This window comes from Carettochelys insculpta, chromosome 3 (assembly GCF_033958435.1).
Source record: "Carettochelys insculpta isolate YL-2023 chromosome 3, ASM3395843v1, whole genome shotgun sequence".
Lineage (NCBI taxonomy): Eukaryota > Metazoa > Chordata > Testudines > Carettochelyidae > Carettochelys > Carettochelys insculpta.
The window spans coordinates 42,202,887-42,224,404 of NC_134139.1; the positions used below are offsets into that span (position 1 = coordinate 42,202,887).

At 36.8% G+C, this 21,518-nt stretch overlaps 1 protein-coding gene across 4 annotated transcripts in view; it reads right to left on the bottom strand.

Annotated features, from left to right (window-relative positions):
* The window catches only part of STRN (striatin), an 89,049-nt gene that overhangs the window by 16,381 nt on the left and 51,150 nt on the right, over nucleotides 1-21,518 (bottom strand). For 2 of the 4 annotated variants that reach the window (XR_012644928.1, XM_074989680.1), the window contains exons 7-13: nucleotides 17,875-18,010; nucleotides 12,096-12,206; nucleotides 9,656-9,742; nucleotides 8,916-9,059; nucleotides 5,182-5,318; nucleotides 1,888-2,063; nucleotides 746-793 (exon numbers count right to left, since the gene is read on the bottom strand). Coding sequence is in view for 3 of the 4 variants with exons in the window: in XM_074989680.1 (XP_074845781.1) it covers nucleotides 746-793; nucleotides 1,888-2,063; nucleotides 5,182-5,318; nucleotides 8,916-9,059; nucleotides 9,656-9,742; nucleotides 12,096-12,206; nucleotides 17,875-18,010 (839 nt within the window). In the remaining variant the exon portion in view is untranslated. The remainder of the gene's footprint in view (nucleotides 1-745; nucleotides 794-1,887; nucleotides 2,064-5,181; nucleotides 5,319-8,915; nucleotides 9,060-9,655; nucleotides 9,743-12,095; nucleotides 12,207-17,874; nucleotides 18,011-21,518) is intronic. The other 2 variants (XM_074989681.1, XM_074989682.1) reach the window with 2 other exon arrangements.

The window sequence follows — 21,518 nt, forward strand, 5'->3', positions numbered from 1 at the left end:
TAAAGGACCCCCGTGTGGACGAGCCACGTGGCTGTGAGCTGCGTCAATTTTGAAGTGCCGCAGCTGCCAGCATTCTAATGAGGCTCTGAATATGTATTTCAGTGCTTCATTAGTAAACTTTGAAATGGTCATTTGCATGGCCATTTCGAATTTTGGGCTAGTGTAAACGTAGCCTTAATGAGACTCACTAAGTGGATACAGTACAAGAAAAATACTGCAGATTTCAGGTGTATGTGATAAATGGTTTTTGACTTTGGCTGAAAAAAGGTTACTCCACTGCAGTGTCCAGTCATATCATTATAATTAGACCAGATTAGTGATGAAATTAACAGCACGAAGTGCAATGACTAATGACTTGCCCGGCCATGCCAATTTCAAAACATAATGAAGCTTAACTATTGGCATGGAAAATTGTATATCTGAAGAATTGGGATGGCTTATGAAAGTTATTGAAGGGATTTTCATGCTTTAACTCACTGACAACAGCTTCATACTGTACACACATTTAATAGGAAAACAACAAATAAAAGCTCCATATTGTAGTAACAAGCACAAAAATGCCCTGCATTTGCAATATTTACATTCAGATTTGTCTTTTTAAAACGGTAGTTTTAACATGCATAACAAGACCACAGGATTTTTTCATAAATCCTGGAAATAATATTGAAAACCACTTTAATCAAATAAAAACTATGTTTCTCAGAATACAATTATACTTCTGTGTGTCCATAAGGCATGCACTCACCTATGTGCTCTGAACGTATATATAGGTTCTACATCAAGAGATGCACTCCTAAACAAAAGAGAATAGCAGTTTCAGAGTCTGTTACAGTACGCAAGTTTTCCCAGAAGTGTTTTTTAAAAATTTACTTCAGAAACATCTACCTTCAAGTGCCATGAACTCATATGAAAGTTCTCCCCCACTGAGTAATATCTCTGATAATACCTTGATTTCTTCCAAAAACGAACAGTGGAAAAAAAATTTTAAGCAACCATAATAAAAATGGAATCAAACAAATCTTAAGCAATCCTACAACAATCAAACCTAAAGAGACTGAACACATTTTCAATACCTTATGTATATTCTGTGGGCCACATTTTGCACTGTGTTTAGCCACAAAGGAGGGAGGGAGCAGATTACAGTTCACTGATTTTAAGGCTAGTGCCAAGGCTCCAGGTGATCTTTGAAGCGGGTCTTTGCCCATGAAAGCTTATGCTCCAAAATATCTGTTCATCTAAGGTGCCACAGGACTTCTTGTTGTTTTAGGTGATTTTATAGAAGCTCTGGACTCTGGCAGCTAGTAAAAGAATTGACACTGGGGTCCGCAGAAGTACACAGTGTTCTGGCTGTGTCTCTCCTCACCACTCACTTCAGTGACTCTGGGAGGGGTGACAGAGTTAGCAGCTATTGGATAAATCCCCAGAAGAGGAGATGCATACAGATCCAGCAGGACACAAGGTACAGAGTGGGCCAGAGAATCTGTTTTCACATCTGTTCATAATTTTATTCAATAAGTGTGCGTGCGTGCATGTGTATGCGCACACAGGATATAAAATTAAATAGTTCACCATCTTTAAGTAAGTTTTCCTAGTAAAAGAATATAACAGCATCTATCTGGAACTACAGGAAACAGAAATCATATAGTATTTTCATAATGAAGAGGAGAGAGTTTGGTGAAGTGGCATGGCATTCCCCCAGCATTCTTTTAAAGTCTACATCTTACAACAAGCCGATGCTCTCTTGCAATAACGTGAAAAGGGAGGAATTCCACTGACTCCACTTAGAGCTGGACCAAGACCCAAATGACCCTTGTTTTGTTGCTACTGCTTCACTAAATAATTACAATATTGTCATAGAAACAGGCACTTAAATAAGAATTATCTTACTTTTTTGCGGGAGCTGTTTTTTGTAAATTCCACATTTTTAATGTATGGTCCTCTGATGCAGTTATTAAGACTGGTTCAGCTGGATGGAAAGCCAAACCTCTTATTCCATCAAAATGACTTCTTAATGTGAACTTGGGATTCCAGGTCTTCCTCAGTGCATCCTTATTATTTGCTATCTATTTGGAAGAAATACCCCAAACTTTTACTTAATTTAGGGGACTCACAAGAGAACAAGAAATCAGAATTTTCATCTAGCCTTTATGGATTACTTCAAATTGTTTCCTCATTTTCAAATCCCCATGTCTTTAAACTAACCAGCATTCTTTGCCAAACATGGAAAAACTCAAACTATGCATATATACTACATAAAAAGATTATTTGTGTTTGACATTTCTACCTTACCATTATATTTTTAAAAGTAGCAGTAGTTTATCATCATAATTCAAAAAAAATAAAAAACAAATTGGATTATTTTCTAACCGTCATAAATAGAAGCACTCTATAAAAACAGAAGGTGGAAATCCTCCTATCTAAACATGCCTCTGTATGAACATGAAATGCTCTGTAAGGTCACATGTTTATTATATTTCAGTGACCTAAAGTTTCTCAGTTTATAAGTCAAAAGATAACCTTACTAACTACCAGTGGAAGTTCAGCTATGTTCTTTCTCTTTCACATATTAGCAACAGCAGCCTTGACACAGCCAAGATGCACTATAAGAACAGTCAGGATGCAATTTGGGTGTGCGGACCTTAAGATGATAAATCCCAAATGGAAACGTGACTAGCAATTCTGTTTATGCACAAGCCAGGACGTCACTTCAACTTTTTTCTTTTAAGAGGTCTGTCAGCTTTGTTGCACTAACAGGATCAATACACACTTATTTTTAATCAGTAAAATGATCAGTGATGACATAAAATTAGAGAAAAAAAAGGAAGCAGAACATTTGAATAGGACTATTTTACAAAGACATTCCTCTGACTATAACTGCACTTAAAAGTGACCCAAATGATATGTTAGTCTCCATAACATAGAACAAATGTTTTAAGGCAGTTATTTCAACACTCTTAGATGAAGGCTGAAATAAAATACTGGACAGTCTCTTAGGACTGTGTAATCAACCACTACCTAAGCTAAATTTCGTAGGAGTGGAAGGGACCTTGAGAGGTTATTTAGTTCAGTCCCCTGGACTCATTTGCTCGGTAATAACAGATACAGTCCATTAGTACAGTGGTTTTCAACCGGTGTGCCACAGCACACTGGTGTACAGTGAGAACCGTCCAAGTGTGCTGTAAAATTTCATCAGTTTTTCCCTCTCTGGGGCTCTTTGCAGAGCCATCATGAAGGGGAAATTGATGAACTCCACTCCAAATGGAGCTCAAGCAGCAAGGCTGCCTGTGTCCCCCTGACATGAGGTACGTCAATTTTTCTCCTGCCACAACCCCCTCCTCCGATGGCGCTTTGCAGAGCCGCTGTAAAGGGAAATGATGACTCTGGAGGACCCCGTTCACATCAGCAGGCAGCTTACATTTCTAGAATACCATGACATACATTTATATTGACTAACACTACAAGGTCATGCCCTATGTGATAGCTTTTCGAACACACCTAGACTACTGACATCCTGTCAAAATGTCTCCATCTCTCACCAAATGTTCTTAAGGTAACTTAGTCTTAACAATGGCAAACCATCCTGCCAATACTTATCACTTAAAAATGCTACCTGACAAAACATCTTTCTACATCTCAGACAAAACCTGTCATGAATCCTTGTATTAGATCAAGAAAAAGCTAAGACAGCTTAATGAGACACCACACATTTAAAATAAACATGTGTGTATTTTTAAGATCTACTATTGTTACAAGTGCAATAATGCAGTAGCTTAAAATATTATAGAAAAAACTGTTTTCGGTTTGCTTAAATTTTCCATTTGGTTTCACCATTTTTACACACGGTCAGTTTCCATTGCTTGTGTTGGTCTTTCACCCAGAAACAAAAGGAGAGAAATTTGTTGGAGAGGAGAAAAGAAGAGTGAAAGCAAATGTAATAAATTAGCAGGTGGAGTCAGAAGCAGGGATAGTAAAGTATAATAGTTTCAATTCATTTTTTTTAAACTGACAATTTAAGAAATGTATCTAAACATGGATGGACATTTCTACAATCTCTAGATTGCATAAATAACCTCCAATTCCTATGGAGAAGGGAACTACTATATAGAATGCTCTGAAAATTATTTTTTGTCGCAAACTGGTTGAGGCATCTGGAAAAAAACAAAAAACAAAAAAACTTTCGTCTATGAGAGGAAATCAGTCCATGTAATTTTCTTCACAGGAAAGGATTTTATAGCACTTTGAAACTCTTGAACTTGCGTGTTGTTTAAACAACACAGTACTGAGAGCTTTCCCCAGTCTTACTCTGAAACCCCGCACTAAACAATGCTGAGGACCTTTGTCTCTGAAATTAGCGGTCTGCAGGAGTAGTAGTTTATTCACAGCAGCGACAGAAAATAGTCTGAGAAAGGGACAACATGCTACTTAGCATGCACTATAAATGGTGCCAGCAGAGACATCGTAATACCATCTGGCTCTTAGAATTTTTTATTTGTGGTTCTCAGAACCACTTTACAGAGGGGGTAAAAGCCATTATCCTCATTTCACATAGGGTGAAACTGAGGCACAGAGAGCATGAAGTGACCTGCTCAAGTTAAGCCAGTAGGCTAATAACATAGCCAGAAACAAAAATCAGAACCCTTAAGTTCTAGTCCACAGCTCCATCTACTAGCTAAAATAACTTCAATTCCTTTTCACTCATCTGGAAATCCCACTCTCTCTGAAGAAGCCAGAAAGGTAGAAAAATAGGTTTAAATGACAGGAGAACTTCAGTTACTAATAAGTAACCTAATTTCCTCTCTCTTCAAATTACCAAAATGGGTGTCTACTCTTGGAAATCAACCAAGGAGGGTGGCTTAAGAGTAATTTGATTTAAGGACAGAGACAGCTCTTCCAAAATTAGTATCTGATCTAGACTTGCCATCAATAGAGAACTGTTCTCCATAACCATCTAACTGGACCTAGGTACTCTAACTCCCAGAAATGGCCACTCTAAACCAAGAGACTACAGACGCTGCCATATTTAAGTAAAAAGGGCTTCCAGAAAACAAGTCTGAATTTAAAACACCTGAGTGTTTACATATGTGCTTTCTCCTGTGGTCTGTATCCATGTGAACCTTCTGACTTCACTTCTGACACACAGAGATGACAATTTCCAATGGCTTACTTTAAACTACCACTTACATCATAGGTCAGTGAATCTGCCTCATTGGCAACTGTAAGGCCTGCCAATTCTCCAAGACCCAGCTCACTTTCGAGGGCTTCATCTGCTCCCATAATGAATGACTTCCCTGTCGTAGGAGGGAATGTTAAAGCTTCCACTGCAAGAAAAAAGGAAAACATGCAAAAAATCATAGCTATATACATATATAATCTTGTGGGTTTTCATGTAAGAACCCACATTCCAATGAACCCTGTTCATTTTCCCTATAAAATACTGTGTACTATCTTAACTGGTGACCAAAGATTAAAGGGAAATAGACATTCATGCATGCAGAAAAGACACGGATTCAAATTAATATTCAAGGCACTTTCTAGTAAAAGGAATTTTTTGAATAGGTTGCTTTCAAAGATCCACACCCCTGGAGTCCACGTTTTTCAGGACTGTTAAAAGCAACTGATCACTGGCAAGAAGAGGGTGGCACCATTCATGCCCCTTTCAGCCATTTCTAATACCAATGTAATAAAGATGGGCACAGCTTCCTCCTCGGTTTATACAGAATAGACAGGTGCTCCAAAGATACATGGAAGAAAATAATGGAAACAGTTTGGCTGATGCAATGTATTCAGAAAACTTAATTAAGTATTAAGCTGTTAATTCAATATTGTGCTAAGATTTAAGTTACATATGTAACAGTTTTGAAAATTAAAAAGGTGCTGAGATGGAATATGAAAAATAGTATTCCAACACCAACACCTAATTTTTATGCTATTTATACTGGAGCAACACTGTATATCTAGTTTTACATCAGTTCTTTAACAGAAAATCCACATTTCTGTAAAAACTCATTGTGGAAATAAATATAGGTACTTTAGCAGTGGAATTAGTTGCTGCTCAGTTACTAAGTACAATCAAATTATACCATTTTAGTGACGCTTAATAAAAACTATGTGGCACTACTATTATGTAATAAGCATGCACAGCACAAATTAATTGACTTTGTTTACAGCTGAAACAAATGGCAAATAAGCAACTGACTAATTGTAAACGTAAGACTGGATATACAAATAGATGTATATAATAACAACATTATATAAATGTCTACCATAATTATACTTTTTCGTAAGCTGTTATGGGCACATTCACTTAATCTGCATTTTTTTACTACCAGACCAGATTATTGAGTATTTGTGGTTAGTTTTACGAAAATAAATTCTATCGTAAAGAAATTCCAACAACATCCACAGTCAGCTTCTGATGCCCATGATCACACCATGCAGTGTAAATGACTGTATGGTTCTCTTGCTCAAGAAGAGTTGGAACAATAGTTTGGAATTTTAGGTTTGATAATACCTACACACTCCTTTCCCCATACTGTTCCAACTTCTGTAGCGCAACAGTTATTTTTTCTTCAAATTTCTTGTCCATTAACCACTTTGAAATACTGGTGAGATGTTTCAGCTGATCATTAAGAGCAGGGCCAACAATGGCACCCAGTTGTACCAAAGCATTCAATTTTTTTTCATATACTTCACCATTTGAATGGGCCAGAGCAGCCTTTAACACAGAACTAGGTGAGGCAAGGAAGGAATTGCTTTTTCCATAGCACCGTCAGGGGATTTAACCTTAACTCAAAGATAATGTCCTTCAAAAAAAAAAGGAAAGCATGTACCTACTCACACCCTAGGGCACGAGGGGGAGAAATTGAAGAAGTTTTATTTAAAACAATATAAGATCAAACAAACAAACAAAACCACTCAACGACTGATAAAAAACTAAAAAGGGGGAGGGTGGCTAAAGTAAGTTCTAAATAATGAAGTAAAGAACTAAAAGATGTTCCCTAACAAAAAGATAATTGTGATGTGGGCACCAACAAAACCTCAGGCCTAGGCAGCTGAGAAGGAACTGAAGGCTGCTCATGCATAGCTCCTTCTCTTTGCTCTGCTAATGAACTCATGTTTTGTCTTTTTCATAAGAGAGTCAGATGCTCTGAATTAAACAATACATATTTTGAAACAAAGTGAATGTGGAAACTTATCACATATGACCAGAGGGTTTTTTCTGTTACCTCTGAGGTACTTGTGTGATGATAGGAAATGCTCAAAACATGCACAATCAATCCCCCACATTTCAAAACATTGCTAAGTTGCCATTTTTCTTTCAAAAATATCTAAGCATGTGAAAGGGGGAACTGTTGGTGCTCAGCAATATATATAGCATATGAATCTTTTTCATCTGCATTTCTTTTGTACTTTCATCAGCCTAATCAAATAGGGCTGCATCATCGCCCCACCCATTATTTGTGATTTTCATTGCCATCATTCTTTACTTAATTGCTGGGAAGCTCCCAGCTGGCACTGAAATGATTTATAAAATGGCTGGAAAGCTCCTGAAGCTTAGCAGGCTGAAAGCTAAGTGTAAGATTTCTACATCTGTCATGAACCTTCAATATAATGTTGACAACACAGTTTTTACCCACTCCGAGACAGATCTTCAAACTATGCTGAGCGTGTTTGCCGATGCTTACATACGTCTTGGTCTCACACTCAGCAAGTCTAAACTGTACCATCAGCCCTCACCAACTTGCCTCATTTATTAAAATCAATAGAGAGGTACTGGAGAATGGTGACCATTTCCTCTCCCTTGGATATCATCTCTCATCCAAGGCAGATATTGATGCAGAAATGCGTCACCGTCTGAGCTGTGCCCGTGCAGCCTTTGCTCATTTATGGCACACAGATTTGAAGATCATGACATTCAAGCAGACAACAAGCCTCCTGTTTATCAAGCCACTATTCTTCCAGCAATGTTGTATGGATCTGAAACTTGGACAACATACAGACATCAACTGAAAGTGTTTGAGAGGCACCACCAACACTGCCTCTTCAAGATCTTAAAGATTAAATGGGAATACAGATGCACCAACATGGATGATTAGCTAATGTCTTGCTCATTTTTCCAGTCATATTTAGCAATCTTCTGGGCATAAACTGCAGCATGCCTCACGTAAATTAACACATCAGAAAGGGCACTTTCATGCTTATTTTATTACTCTGCATATCATTAAAATAACTGAAATACTGAAGCTAATACACGGCAGTTAACAATTAGAAGTGTAGTATTTGAGAAGCTAAGTATTGTATGCTGAATCAGAGATGTGCATAGCATGTCAGGGCTTTACACCTGCATCTTACCTCTCTGAAAATTTTAGATACAGACACCGCTATCAAATTTAAGAAATGGGCAACCAACCTGAGCAAAAATTGCTGTCTGTCCTTCCTCCACAATTTTGTTCTCAATCAACTGTGTTTCCATGTCTGACACACCCTTTAGTTTAGTTGCAGAGTTTGTTCCTTGGCACTGCACTCAAATATTATAGAATGACACACCTCTAATGTATGGGCAAAGGATGGATTTGTGGCTAAGACCTAGGAGATCTGTGTTCTAGACCTGACTCTGTCAGAGTTCTAGTGTGAACATGGGCAAGTGGCATAGGGTCTGATACAGAGCCCCCAAAAGTCAACAGCAGTCCTTACACAGATTTCAAAACAAAATCAGATTGTGACTTTAAATCTCTCTCCAAATTTCTCCAGATGGACAGGGGAAGTGGATAATGCTTATCTACCTTAGGGATATGATGAGGCTAAATTTTATATTTGGCACTTGTTTAAAAGTATAAGATATAAAGTGCTGTGTAATAATAATAATATATATGGAAACAAACATTTATACAAACTACACAGATTTAAATACTTGCCTTCATCTGTCCTGTTTATCTCTTGTTCAATAAGCCTTGAGCTACTTGGCCTAGAAGGTGATGCAACAGATGGCTGTAATGAAGGTAGATCATCGACATCTCTCAAGTTTGCAAGCATGTCTTGCAGCTTTGACCTGTTGGGCCCTAACCAAAACAAAAAACAAAGAAACAAAAAGAAAAAAAAGTGAAATGGCTTTGGTAAATATAATTAACAGCAATGCTATTTATCACAAATATGTTAAAGCAAGACAAGCAACAATGGATTCTACCTTTGATATAACATTTCCTAATACACATCAGTAATGTGCACCTATTTCCAATAGTACCTAATCTTGTAGCATGAAATGAACTTTCAGAAGAAAAAAAAAAATCAATGGAAGCAACTGAGAATTTTATCTCCACTTTTATGAACTCACACTATTTGTATGAAAAAGTTAAATATTTTCAATTGACTCATAGCAACAAAATGAGTGGTCAAACAAAATACTTCACTGCTTTCCAAAAAAGAATGACAAATGTGTGAATTTTAAATTTGTGCAGATGCTTTGTGCAGTATACTCTTTAAATTATTTGTGAGTATTTTAAAATTATTGGTGCAGTAGTGTATGTTTGATATGCTACATAAGCTACACAAGTGTTATATTAAAAAAAACAAAAACAAAAAAAAACCCAAACTGGATTCGCTGTCTTACTTCCTGAAACTACATGTGGTGAAGACCCATGCCCTTCTTGACACTTACCTGTGCTTTGCTCCATCATTTTCCCACATCCCTGTTTTGACTGTTTTATATAGGATTGAGGCTGAAACATATCTTCGGTAGTTTTTCCTGTTGTAAGTTTAATTAAGAATGGGAAAATATCTTACCCATAGTCCATTATGGCTTTTCCTAGACCAGTAAATAATACAGCTATTTTTAGGTAGCTTTAACACAGAGGTGTATTCTAATAAATGAATGATCTTATTACACTACTTCACAGGAATTTTTACAACCACCTTGCAAAATCATTATAAACATATTAGCCCAGTTACAAGTTCTGTTCTTCCCACCCTTACCACATGATTATGAAGAAACTAAATATTGTTTTGTCTGTCACAAAACATTACTTGAATCAGGCAGAGAGTGAACAGCATTTTGCAAGATTGTTTAAATATGGTACCTAATTTTCTAGAAAAAAACAACATTTTACTGAACAATTTTGACTCTGAAAACTCAACTATGATGAGATTAAAATTATAAAATAAATTTAATAAATCTCAATATTAAAATGTTTCATTTTTTTAAATTTCTTCACTCCTTTCTTCCCTAATATCATGAATGGGTGAAAGATAACTGGTTGCAACTCATCTGGATTTTTCTGCATTGATGCCATTCCAATGATGGTTTGTCCATGGAAAGATGCTTAATTTCAAAAGTGAAGTCCCCCAATCAAACCTCCACCCAAAACCATCTTAATACACTACCCTCATGAAGTAGTGCAAGGTGCCACCCTGCAGTCTTCCATCAGAAACTTTACTCATGAAACATATAAAGCAAAGTTCCAATAATATTGTGCCTAAACTACCCATTAATTACTACAATTTGATAATCAGGATATATACACTCAATATCTGAACGAGAAATTTATCCCTTTCAATTTATTCCCTAATTAAAATGTTTTTTGCAAGTCAGCTCTGTAAACTTTGGCTCTGGCAGTCCAAGCTGTATGCATGTGCTATGACATCAGAGACAAGAAGTTATTACAATATTTTCTGTGTATTCCTATTGTATGAGAATCTATTTTAATTAAAGAATTCAGAATTTACTTGGTGAAATATTAACTTTTAACAGCTCAACTTCTTGCCAGGATTACATTTTTTTCCAGGTATCTCAATGGTACCTTCAAATGACTGCAACCACTGAATACACAATTTCAAATATCGTTCATACAAGCACAGGAATCTAATGTAAACACTGATTTGCTTAGAGAATGGAGGTTGCTTAACAGTGGAGGTTTAGCTTAAGCATGCTGTTTCTGATACAATGATCTCATGGCTAATATTTATCAAGATGAATCCAATCACATTTAGACTATATTCAATGCAGAAAGTAACAAAATGAGGAGACCTTGAAACAATGTAGAGGATCTGGCATCTTTTTGTATGATTCTGTAAACATGCTGGAAGTGACAATTCCTTTAAAAGTAACTAGCATCTTCCCACAAAGGGGGAGTAATAAAACATACCTGTCAGTTTTTTCCCTAAATTAGATGCATCATTTTAAAATGTTAGTTTTTTCAATGTCAATTTCTCAATGCAGCTGTATGTTTGAAATAGATATGATTTTCATGATTTTCATTTTAAACATTTAACTTGACTTGGAAAGCAGTATTATACTTATTTTATTTAACAAAACAGGTTTCACATAACGGATTTGTATTTCAGGAGACGTAACAGAGAAAGGTATGACTCACAAAGCTAGACATTGTATTTCAGAGAACTTTCACAGCTGTTTGCTTGGAATCTAAAGAACACTTATGACAAAGATAAATTCCGTAGGTAAAACGGTAGATGATAAGTAAGGATGGACTTAGTGGTTGTTGATAAAATTTACTTTCTATTTCGAGCCCTGCGTAAAGAATTATGAGGAAAGAGTGACTTGCAAATTCTGAGCATTAAGTACCAACAGGGGTAGAAATTAACTTGTTTCTTCCTCTGAAAGCTGACGGATATTAGTGAGTTCTATTATGTTTTGGGTGGTGTTTTTTGTTTTTTTTTGTTTTTTTTTTTAAATTTATGAAACTCCAAAACAGGTTTAATAAAACTGGCAGGTATTCAATTGAGACAATTCTGACTTTTTCTTAATTAAAATATACAGTTAAAGTGTCAAATCAATGAATTTAAAGTTCATGTCTATATACTATCACTGATTGCTGTATAGTCCATGTCCTGCGCATAATCACTTTGAATTTATCCAACACTAGACTGATAAAAGTTATATCCCAGTTATCAGCTTCCTACTTTCTCAGACAACTGGATTGATTATCATTAATTTCAACCCCTGAGCAAAGGTGAATAAGAAAGCAGTCAGGAGTGACTAAGTAAAAGAGTAAGTAGTTTTAGGAAAACATTGAAAGAAAGATAGAATTGGGGTGTGAAAAAGGTGGGATTTATGACTTTAAGGTGCAATGTTTTCCACTTACTCTTCACTCCCTTTTTTCCCTTGCGTTCCTTTTTGTATTGTTCCTTGAGTTTGGTTATTACTCCCTGGTCCACATTCCAGGCTTCAGGCATGAGACACTGGTCTTCCTTTTCTAAATAAAGTAAAACAAATGAAACATCCTTTTTCAATAATATGTCACTGAATAGCGGTCACTGAAGGTGGTAGCATCTGTTAGCAATCATACCTTGTATTTAAAATACACAAATAGCACCATGGTTGCAAATTCTGCAAGACTGCATTCTGATGCCTATTTTTACTTACTCAATTTCTTCAATCATCTTCTGATGAAATTTCAAATGCCTAATCTCTGAATCCAATAAGTGATTGTTCACAGAACAATAATTTGTTACCTTTTTTGTTTGTTTGTTTTTCCTCTTCTAACAAGGAGGTAATACTTTTACTGCTCTACTTTTTTCCATCCAGAAAATCAACGATCTCCAATACATGTTTTATTACTTATCTAACCTAACACTTACAGTATGGATGCAGTGTGCCTAGAGCTGACTTTTAGTCATATGCTATAATTTATACCAAATAGAGTATATTTAAGTAAAGAGGGTTTTGCAACAGTTTATATTTCACCAGGCTTTTTACAAATAATATTAGATATTAAAAGTGCAAAGTTCTATTTAACAAGAAGTTGGGAAAGTTGGAGGTATATATTACAGTCAAAGGAAGCAGCATGTCCAGTGTCAGAAGCCTGCATTTTATATCTCAACTGAACTGAACAGCAATACCTGAAGTAAAGTCACTGGTCCTTGGTTTCCCCAGTCGTACAACAGGAAAAAATAGTATATATACACATATGTAAACTATTTTGAGACCCTTGAATGAGAGATGATATATAGGTACAAATATTCAAGACCTTTACAGAACATACCAGATGTCTATTTAAGCAATCTACTATCACATATGACTCAGTGCTCAATAATAATATTTATCATTCACGCATTTTTACATTGCAACTGTGTGGTTACTGAAAATAATGTATAAAATTAAGACTATTTTCCTAATTAAGATTTCTCATTGCATCAGTATTCAATGTAAGGTTTATTCCTTAAGGCTAAAACTGGGACTATTTTCTTGCATACACAATGCTAACTTGTCTAGTTTCAAAATCTGACATTTAAATTAAAAAAAAATACACTCGAGAACTTTCATGCTATGATTCAATTAATAAGTTTACGTACATCTTACTACAAAACTGTGGGAAGCAGGATTTCCAGGTAAATACATACCATCTCATCTACAGCTATAATAGAATACCAAATTGTATTTCTTTAAAGGTCTAAATTCAGCTGACAAAAGCCATCCTACTGAAAGGTGAAATGACATCGTTCCCTCAGGGAAGTGTAAAATGAAAGAGAGACAACCCAAAGCTACAAATTCAGTCTCAGAGTCCTGTCACTTAAAAAAAATATCAAAAATTTAGTCTATTCATCATTTCCCGTTTCAACTTTTTTATTAGGCATATTACCTAATCGATGGCCACTATAGTTCATGGTATATAATTAAAATATTAGAAGCATGACAAATGAAAAACCTGTAAGGCACCACCAAGGAGGTAAAGAAGAATGAATGAGTGATAGAAAGAAAATAAATGAATGCTCTCTTATTTGGAAAGTGTATGCTATGTTCTACAGATACTGCTCCAAACTATTCAGAAGCCACGCTTACGGCTGTAGTCGGCTCTCTTTGTCCAATAAAATGAAGGATACAATAATATGTGTAGGTGAGAAATGTCTGACACTGATCATCTAAATCAATGGTTTTCAACCTTTCCAAGCTATGTATGCTTTGCAGGAATCCGATGTACTTTCTTACAAAAATCAGACATAAGAACACAAAAGTATCATAGCTCACAGTACTGAAAAATTGCTTACTTTCTCATTTTTACCATATAATTTTATAGCATTATAAAATAAAGTAGGATCACCTCCAGGTTGAGAAACACAGATATTGTATATAGAGTAGCATAAATCATTGTATAAAATTTTACTTTGTACTAACTTTGCTACTGCTTTTCATGTAGCCTGCTGTAAAAATAGGCAGCTATCAAGATGAGCTGACTTATCCCCTGGAAGACATTTACATAGGCTCAGGGATACATAATCCCCTCATTGAGAACCATAGAATCATAGGGCTGGAAGGGACCTCAGGAGGTCATTTAATCCAGCCCCCTGCTTCAAGCAGGATCAACCCCAACTAAGTCATCCCAGCCAGGACTTTGTCAAGCCGGGACTTAAAAACCTCTAGGGATCGAGAATCCACCACCTCTCTAGGCAACAGATTCCAGTGCTTCACCACCCTCCTGGTGAAGGAGTTTTTCCTAATATCCAACCTGCTCCTCTCCTTCTGTAACTTCAGACCATTGCTCCTTGTTCTGCTATCTGACACCACTGAGAACAGTTTCTCACCATTCTCTTTAGAGCTCCCCTTCAGGAAGCTGAAGGCGGCTGTTAAATCACCCCTCCGTCTTCTCTTCTGTAAACTCAACAAGCCCAAATCCCTCAGCCTCTCCTCACAAGTCACATGCTCCAGCCCCTTAATCATTTTTGTTGCCCTCCACTGAACCTGCTCCAGCACATCCACATCTTTTTTATACCAGAGGGCCCAAAACTGGACACAATATTCCAGTTGTGGCCTCACTAGTGCTGAATAGAGGGGAACAACCATGGATATAAAAAGATTTCTTCACATCAGTATGAGGTGAAGACATTAGTGCATCCATGGGAGAAGTATTTATAGATTCTAACAAATTGGATGGGGACCGACAGTGTTATTCTGTCCAAATCCAAGTAAAAAAACCTGCAATCAAAGATGAGTTACACCAGTGGCTTTCAACCGGTATGCTATGACATACTGGTGTGCCCTGAGAACTGTCCAAGTATGCCATGGAATTTTGTCAATTTCCCCTCACCACTGCTCTTTTCAGAGCTACCATCAGTGGGTGGGTGGTGCAGACTGACGACCCCATGCCAGCGGGGGTCAAGCAGCAAGGCCTGCCCCCACCCCACCACTGTGGCAAGTCGGGAGGGAGGGCAGAAGTTTGTTGAAGCTGGGGCTCTGTTTAAATGCTCGGACCTCCCCACCACCACCCCCGAGTAAATTATGTACTGTGGAATTGTTTGTCTCATTGAAGTGTGCTGCGTTACTGAAAAGGTTGGGAACCACTAAGTTACACCCACAGGTGATAGACTAATTCAGGAAATAAATGGTTGAGCTAAGAATTCATTATTTTTGGAACGCTTTCAAAAATGGAGATATAGCAATAGTTACAAAAAGTTCCTAGGGAAGCGGCTAAACTATTGCGGGCCATTGATGGGCCTAAGTCCTTTTGACCCATCTAGGGTCAACTCTGTGCATGGATCTTTCCTAAAGATATTTGGATGTGGAGGGAGAAGGAGGTTGAATCAGCTTTCTCCACTGCAGGGGTCTTTGCCATTCTCCACAAATGTGATAATTTTCGGGGTGGTGGTAGAAGGTAAATATCTCCCACATCAGCACTAGAGACATCACCAGAAGTATAATACAGAAGCAGAATAAAAACAGATCATGAAATGCAATAAGCATTACATAAAACGGCAGTGCAGTGCAGTTTTGTTCATAGCCATCAGGCCACCATTTCTGAATAAGGACAGACATTTTAGCAAATCATGCTTTTCTCCCTCAAATATGAGACAGAATTTCTGCTCTCCTTTGGCAAAGAAAAATTTTTAGAAGTAGGCAAGATGTAGATAGCTTAGTGGTTAGCAAACTACTTCAGACGTTAATATTCTGCCTCTGATAATACACACTTATCTCTCCTGCATGTGCCGGACATAATATTTAATCACATTTTACCACATTTTGAACTAGTATGTAAATGCTTTCTAGTTGAAAAAAAATCACAGATCTGATCAACTCTAAAGGCTCTCAAAAGTAGTCAATTATGGCATTCCATTGGTCCTGTTTAATAAATTACCATTAAAAATGGTAAGAGAATTTTTATTGTAAAAAAGTGTTGTTCAAGCTAGAAAGCAATTTTTAAACAACTGTAAGGTTGAACTTCTCTAACCTGGAACTCTCTCATCTGGCAAAGTCCATAATCTGGCATGCTTTTAGTTAGCTGGATGACCACTTATCATGGGTGTGGCCAAGTTTCTGTGGTCCCATACAGTTTGTTACCTGACACCAGTCCTGGCTCTCTGCATTCTGTGCTGTTATTTGGCTGTAATTTACCCCTAAACATCTTCTAAGACCCCAGTAACCAACAGAAGTGTTGGTAATGCTGCTAGACAATACTGACCTCCTGGAGTCCGGCAAATTCTCTCATCCGGCACTAGACAGGTCCCACGGGTGCCGGATTAGAGAAGTACAACCTGCACCATCTGTTTCCTCCCTACTTCCAATAAAAGTCATAAGACAAGTCATATATTACATTTAATTTCATTTAAATCAAATAAATTAACTGATAAAGGATTTACAATGTTATTGTGGCTGTGATTACAAATTTGGACTTCAAGTTGTGATATAGAGAACTGAAAACTTCCTTGGGCTCAAATTTTACAAGGACTAAAACCATATAACTATAAAGAAAATAATTTTCCATAACAACATTTAGATTTTTTTTGGAAAGTGAATATTTTGTAAATCTGTACTGAGCTGTCATCAGTGCTGTTAAGAATTTATGTAACATCTTGTATTCAACAGGACTTTTTACTGGCAAACTAACCTAATCACATTTCAGTGGCATAGTGATACCGTATGTTCAGAAAACAGAAATGTAAGATTTCATTATAAAAAAAAGGAAATTCCAATATGCCTTTCAAGAACTATTTTGGGGAAGCATGGTCCTTTTAATTAGTTAAGGGAATTCTTGTAGCTGTAATTAAAGGCATTATAAATTGATTGTGTTAAATATTTGTGGTGCAAGCCTCTTAAAATAACTGTTTAGGATCAAACCCAGGCACAGTGTAAATGGTTCAGGATGCTGAAGGCTACTGCAAGCCTAATGCTCAAGTGATGCTTTCTTCTTTACTGTGACATGTTAAGCGGTGAGAGAATTAGAGATACTCATGGGGCTATGTGAGGAGTTCAGGGAGCTCATGTCCTCCCACCAGTAGAGTTAACTATAGTTTTTCTACCACTTCCCCTTTATATACTGTGCTATCTATCTTGAGAATCTATTGGCTTGGCATGCAGATACAGTATAGCATTCTGGGGCTTAAGTACACAATTCTTCAAAGTAAATTGGGTTCTGATATCTGTGCTGCAAGAACCACATATTAATAGACAGTTTATGAAATTCTGTTTTCAAATTGAACAGAAATATCTGCCTGAAATCTTATCAAAGGAATTTGAGCAAGAGGATAGATCAAATTGCTGTCACTAAACAGAAGAAAAACACTTATGACTCACACTGATTTCTGAATCAAAGTGGGAGAAAAGAGAGAAGACTAAAAGCCTCACATAGATGACGAATTAATGTTTTATACAGCTCCTGTAGTCTGAATACATGGAAAAGGTATTGGAACTCTATAAATATTTATAAACAATATTTATTCAAATTATTACTTAAAATAGACAACTGACCAAAATGGGAACATCCTAAGAATCTGTGCATACAACTGGATACCGAAAAATACAATATCTCAGTCTACTACCAAAAGATTTACAGAAAGGGTCCTTTAAAGCTGTAGTAATCTTGGCAAAATATTGTTGAGTTTTTGTGCTTAACCTATTTTGTTTTTCTGGTGTGATCCACTAAGCTCCCTTACCCCAGTCAGTTCCATCTCCTGAACTTCTAGATTCTCCATCTCCTTCATCTGATGCTACCAAGAAATCAAACTCTTTCAAAGCTTCTTCTGTATCTCTGTCTTCACTGCTATCAGACACCACTCTTCTCCTCACCATCTAAATAAAAGGAAAAAAAGCTCAATTAGATGTAAAATTGCATTTTCAATTTATCGCTATTACCTGCTTTCACATGTGGCCAAGTTAACATAGAATCAGGAAAAAATAAACATAGGGCTCCTGTTTTTTGGCTGTGGGGTGGGAAGGAGAATGGGACTACATGAACTCATTTTAATTGTTTAAACTGTAAATTTAAAAGAAATTCCTGGCTAAAACAACAATTTTTCCCAGTCTAACACAGTCAGCATAGAATTTTGGCAACAGTAAGGACTATACTGATAATGTACTACAGATAGAGTATACAAGTGTGACAGATTGTATCCCTATGTTCACCCTTTTCTACAAAACTAAGATGGATTTTGTAAGAAAGTACATCTTGTCAAACATCATTTCAAAACTCAATGTGCTGATCATTGCTGCCCTGGTAAAATGTGTGGCAATATTGTATGAAAAGTTAGAAAAGTCTGTGGCATCACATTACTGGGACATATTATAGATTTAGAAAAGCAGGCACAAACTGGTTCCTCAAAAGCAAAAGGCCAACTGATGCCTCAGCCAGGTGTCAACAAAATTAAATGGATTACTGCCTGGTTAAGTGGTCATTTTCTGACATGAAAGAGTATGTGAGCAAGAAACTTATGTCATGGTAAAGGGGCAGCTGGGAGTTAGTGTCCTACAACCTTTCTGCCTACTGAAACCCAGTTAGAGATGATACTCAAAGAGAAGGAAAAAATATAAAGATGAGCTACAACTCTCTCAAATAACATCTCCCTTTACCTCTGTTCATGGCACCAGCATCAACGGAAAGAAAAAGAAATTAACACAGACCTGGGGAAGGGTCTTGGCTAAAAGGATTCCAACCAACAAGACTGCTAAAGCACATGGTCAGAAAAATCGTTTCTTTGAATTCATTTAGCATAAGTTAAATATAAGGTGTTTTTACTTTTATTTACTTATAACCAATTCTGATTTATATGCTTCATTTCTTGTAATTACTTAAAACCTATCTTTCTGTAGCTAATAAACTTGTTTTCGCTAAATAATGCATTTTTGGATGGAAGTGTTTGGAAACTTCATTTGGGATAACCAGATTTGTACATAACATTTTTTCTATTAAAGAAATGAGGGACTTCATATGAGCTTACATTGTCCAGTAAGGTACTGATCAGTACAAGATATTTTTGGTGGAAAGTCTGGGACTAGTGTCATTCTGAAATGTAAACTATTGCACTCATACAATATATCTGGAGTGGCTGCTCTCTCATAATAATGCAGTGTAAGAGGCACCCCAGGTTGGAGAATTAATGGGACACAGCTATCCACCTGTCCAGAATGTACCATGGGTAATATCACAACAAGTAGCTCACCTATAAACTATATAAACCTATATGCAAAGACTGTAATTGAAAATAAATTCAAAGTGACTGATTTACACAAGAGGGCAAAAGTGTACACAGCATTTCATAAAAGCTTCAAGAAAAGCAAGTATCAGTGGCCAGACGCTCTACTTTTCTGAAAATAGAGTTTTTGATGTCCAAATTTTTTCTTTGATGTTCCCCATTCTCCCCCTCACCATCTCCTCCCCAAAAACACTGGAGGTGAGAATCTGTTGAGTAACTGGTGCCTTCTGATTTGTTCAGATTCATCTTTGTTGGTCTGGTGATCACCTCGCCTATTTGTTGCACATATTGCCACCACCTACGCTCTTTTCACTTCTAAATTGGATTTTCTTTGATCACTTAACTCAGTAATGTGTTTAAAAAACAAAAAGTTCGAAACTACACTAAATCAGACTATACTTGTCAAGCAAAACTCATTTTTCCTACAACAAAAGCAAATTGTCTATGCTGAAGTCATTTAATAAATCAGTGATTAGATTTGCCATTGTAGATTTTAAATGGTATTTATTTCAATGAACACCCCCCCACACCATCCTTTTGGGCAGTTCTTATTTCATTTACGTCTCATCTACATTACAAATTTAGTTGGGCATAACGACACGAAAAATCCATACCCCATAGTGGCATAGTTAAGCCAACCTAAGCAGTACTACAGTGATATTCATAAGGCAGCCTACAAGCCAAGCCAAGTGCAGCGCATCAAGGCTTCCTGCGTGGCCCTTCATTTCCCCTTACAAATGTTTATTATTAAACTTGAACAGTGATGTGCTGCCTACTATTTGCCTATGACTTCCTTAGTAAGTAACTTACTACATCTAAAGTTCTCATGATAGCATTAGCTATAACTGAATTAGAATATCGCCCATTTTCATTAGTGATGAAAATGAAGCTAAAAATGAATTTGAATGTGAGCAAATGTCACAATGTTAATGGTGAAAACTGAGTTTTTAACCCAAACTACACAGTGGCTTAACTATTTTTTTATTGTGATACCTTATTTAAAAACAAAACCTTTGTGTTTATGTTAAACCACTGTATCCGTCTCTAACATCACCAAATGTGAGGCATCACTTTGTAGGAAAGCACAAGAACTTTAAAACAGCTTATTCTGTTTTAAATAAACAGCTGCTGACATGACAAACTTGCAAATCTAAAGTCTTTGTATCACATTCAATTGTCATTCTCATAACATCAGTGACAGTAACATCAGTACAGGAAAAAGCAACAGTGCTTCTCTTCAGAAAAGGTTGGTACTAGCAAAAAAAGAGAAAGCCTTTCTTGGATGCCAAGCTTGTGAAAAAAGTGCAGGTTGGAAATGCTGAAGGAGCTTTTAGCAGGAGATAAAAACACAGGTGACATTGTGTACTGTTACTGCCTCTCTCTGGCCATGTCTACACTTGCCCCCTTCTTCAAAGGGCGCATGGTAATCAAAGCAATGGGGAGTAAAGGTACTTTGAAGGCAAAATTTTGGGGAGTAAAGGAACTTCAAAGTAGTGCTGGCACTTTGAAGTGACTGCAGCTACACAGCATGCCGAGACTTCAAAGTTGCCATTGAGGTAGACTTTGCCTAATGAAGTACTGCATATGCATCACAGCACTTCAGTAGTAATCTCCCATCACCCCAGTTACCATGCTCGCTTCAAAGAAGGCAGTCAGTGCAGATGTAGCCCCTATCTCTCTCTCTCTCTCTCTCTCTCACACACACACACACACACAGAGCAGTCATGTAGCACTTTAAAGACTAACAAAATAATTTATTAGGTGCTGAGCTTCCATGGGGCAGACCCACTTCTTTAGATCTGGAAACAGTGCTGAAAATGAACTGAAATGATGAATATATAAGAGAAACACAAAACAAAATAAAACAATAAAATGAACACTGACAAGTCAGCTGAGAGTGGGAGGGCAAGTCTCGCTGCCTAAATCTCTGGCAGTGGGAAGAATGAGGCCAATTCTTGAAGACTGCCTGTCAGCACTGCTTTGCGATTTTAAAAATGCCAAATATATGTCACTTACAGTGGCTGAATCAAATGAGTTAAACACTGCACAGTTATCACTGCTTGTTAGATATTATAATGGTGAAATTTTCCAGGAATAAGTTTTGTTTA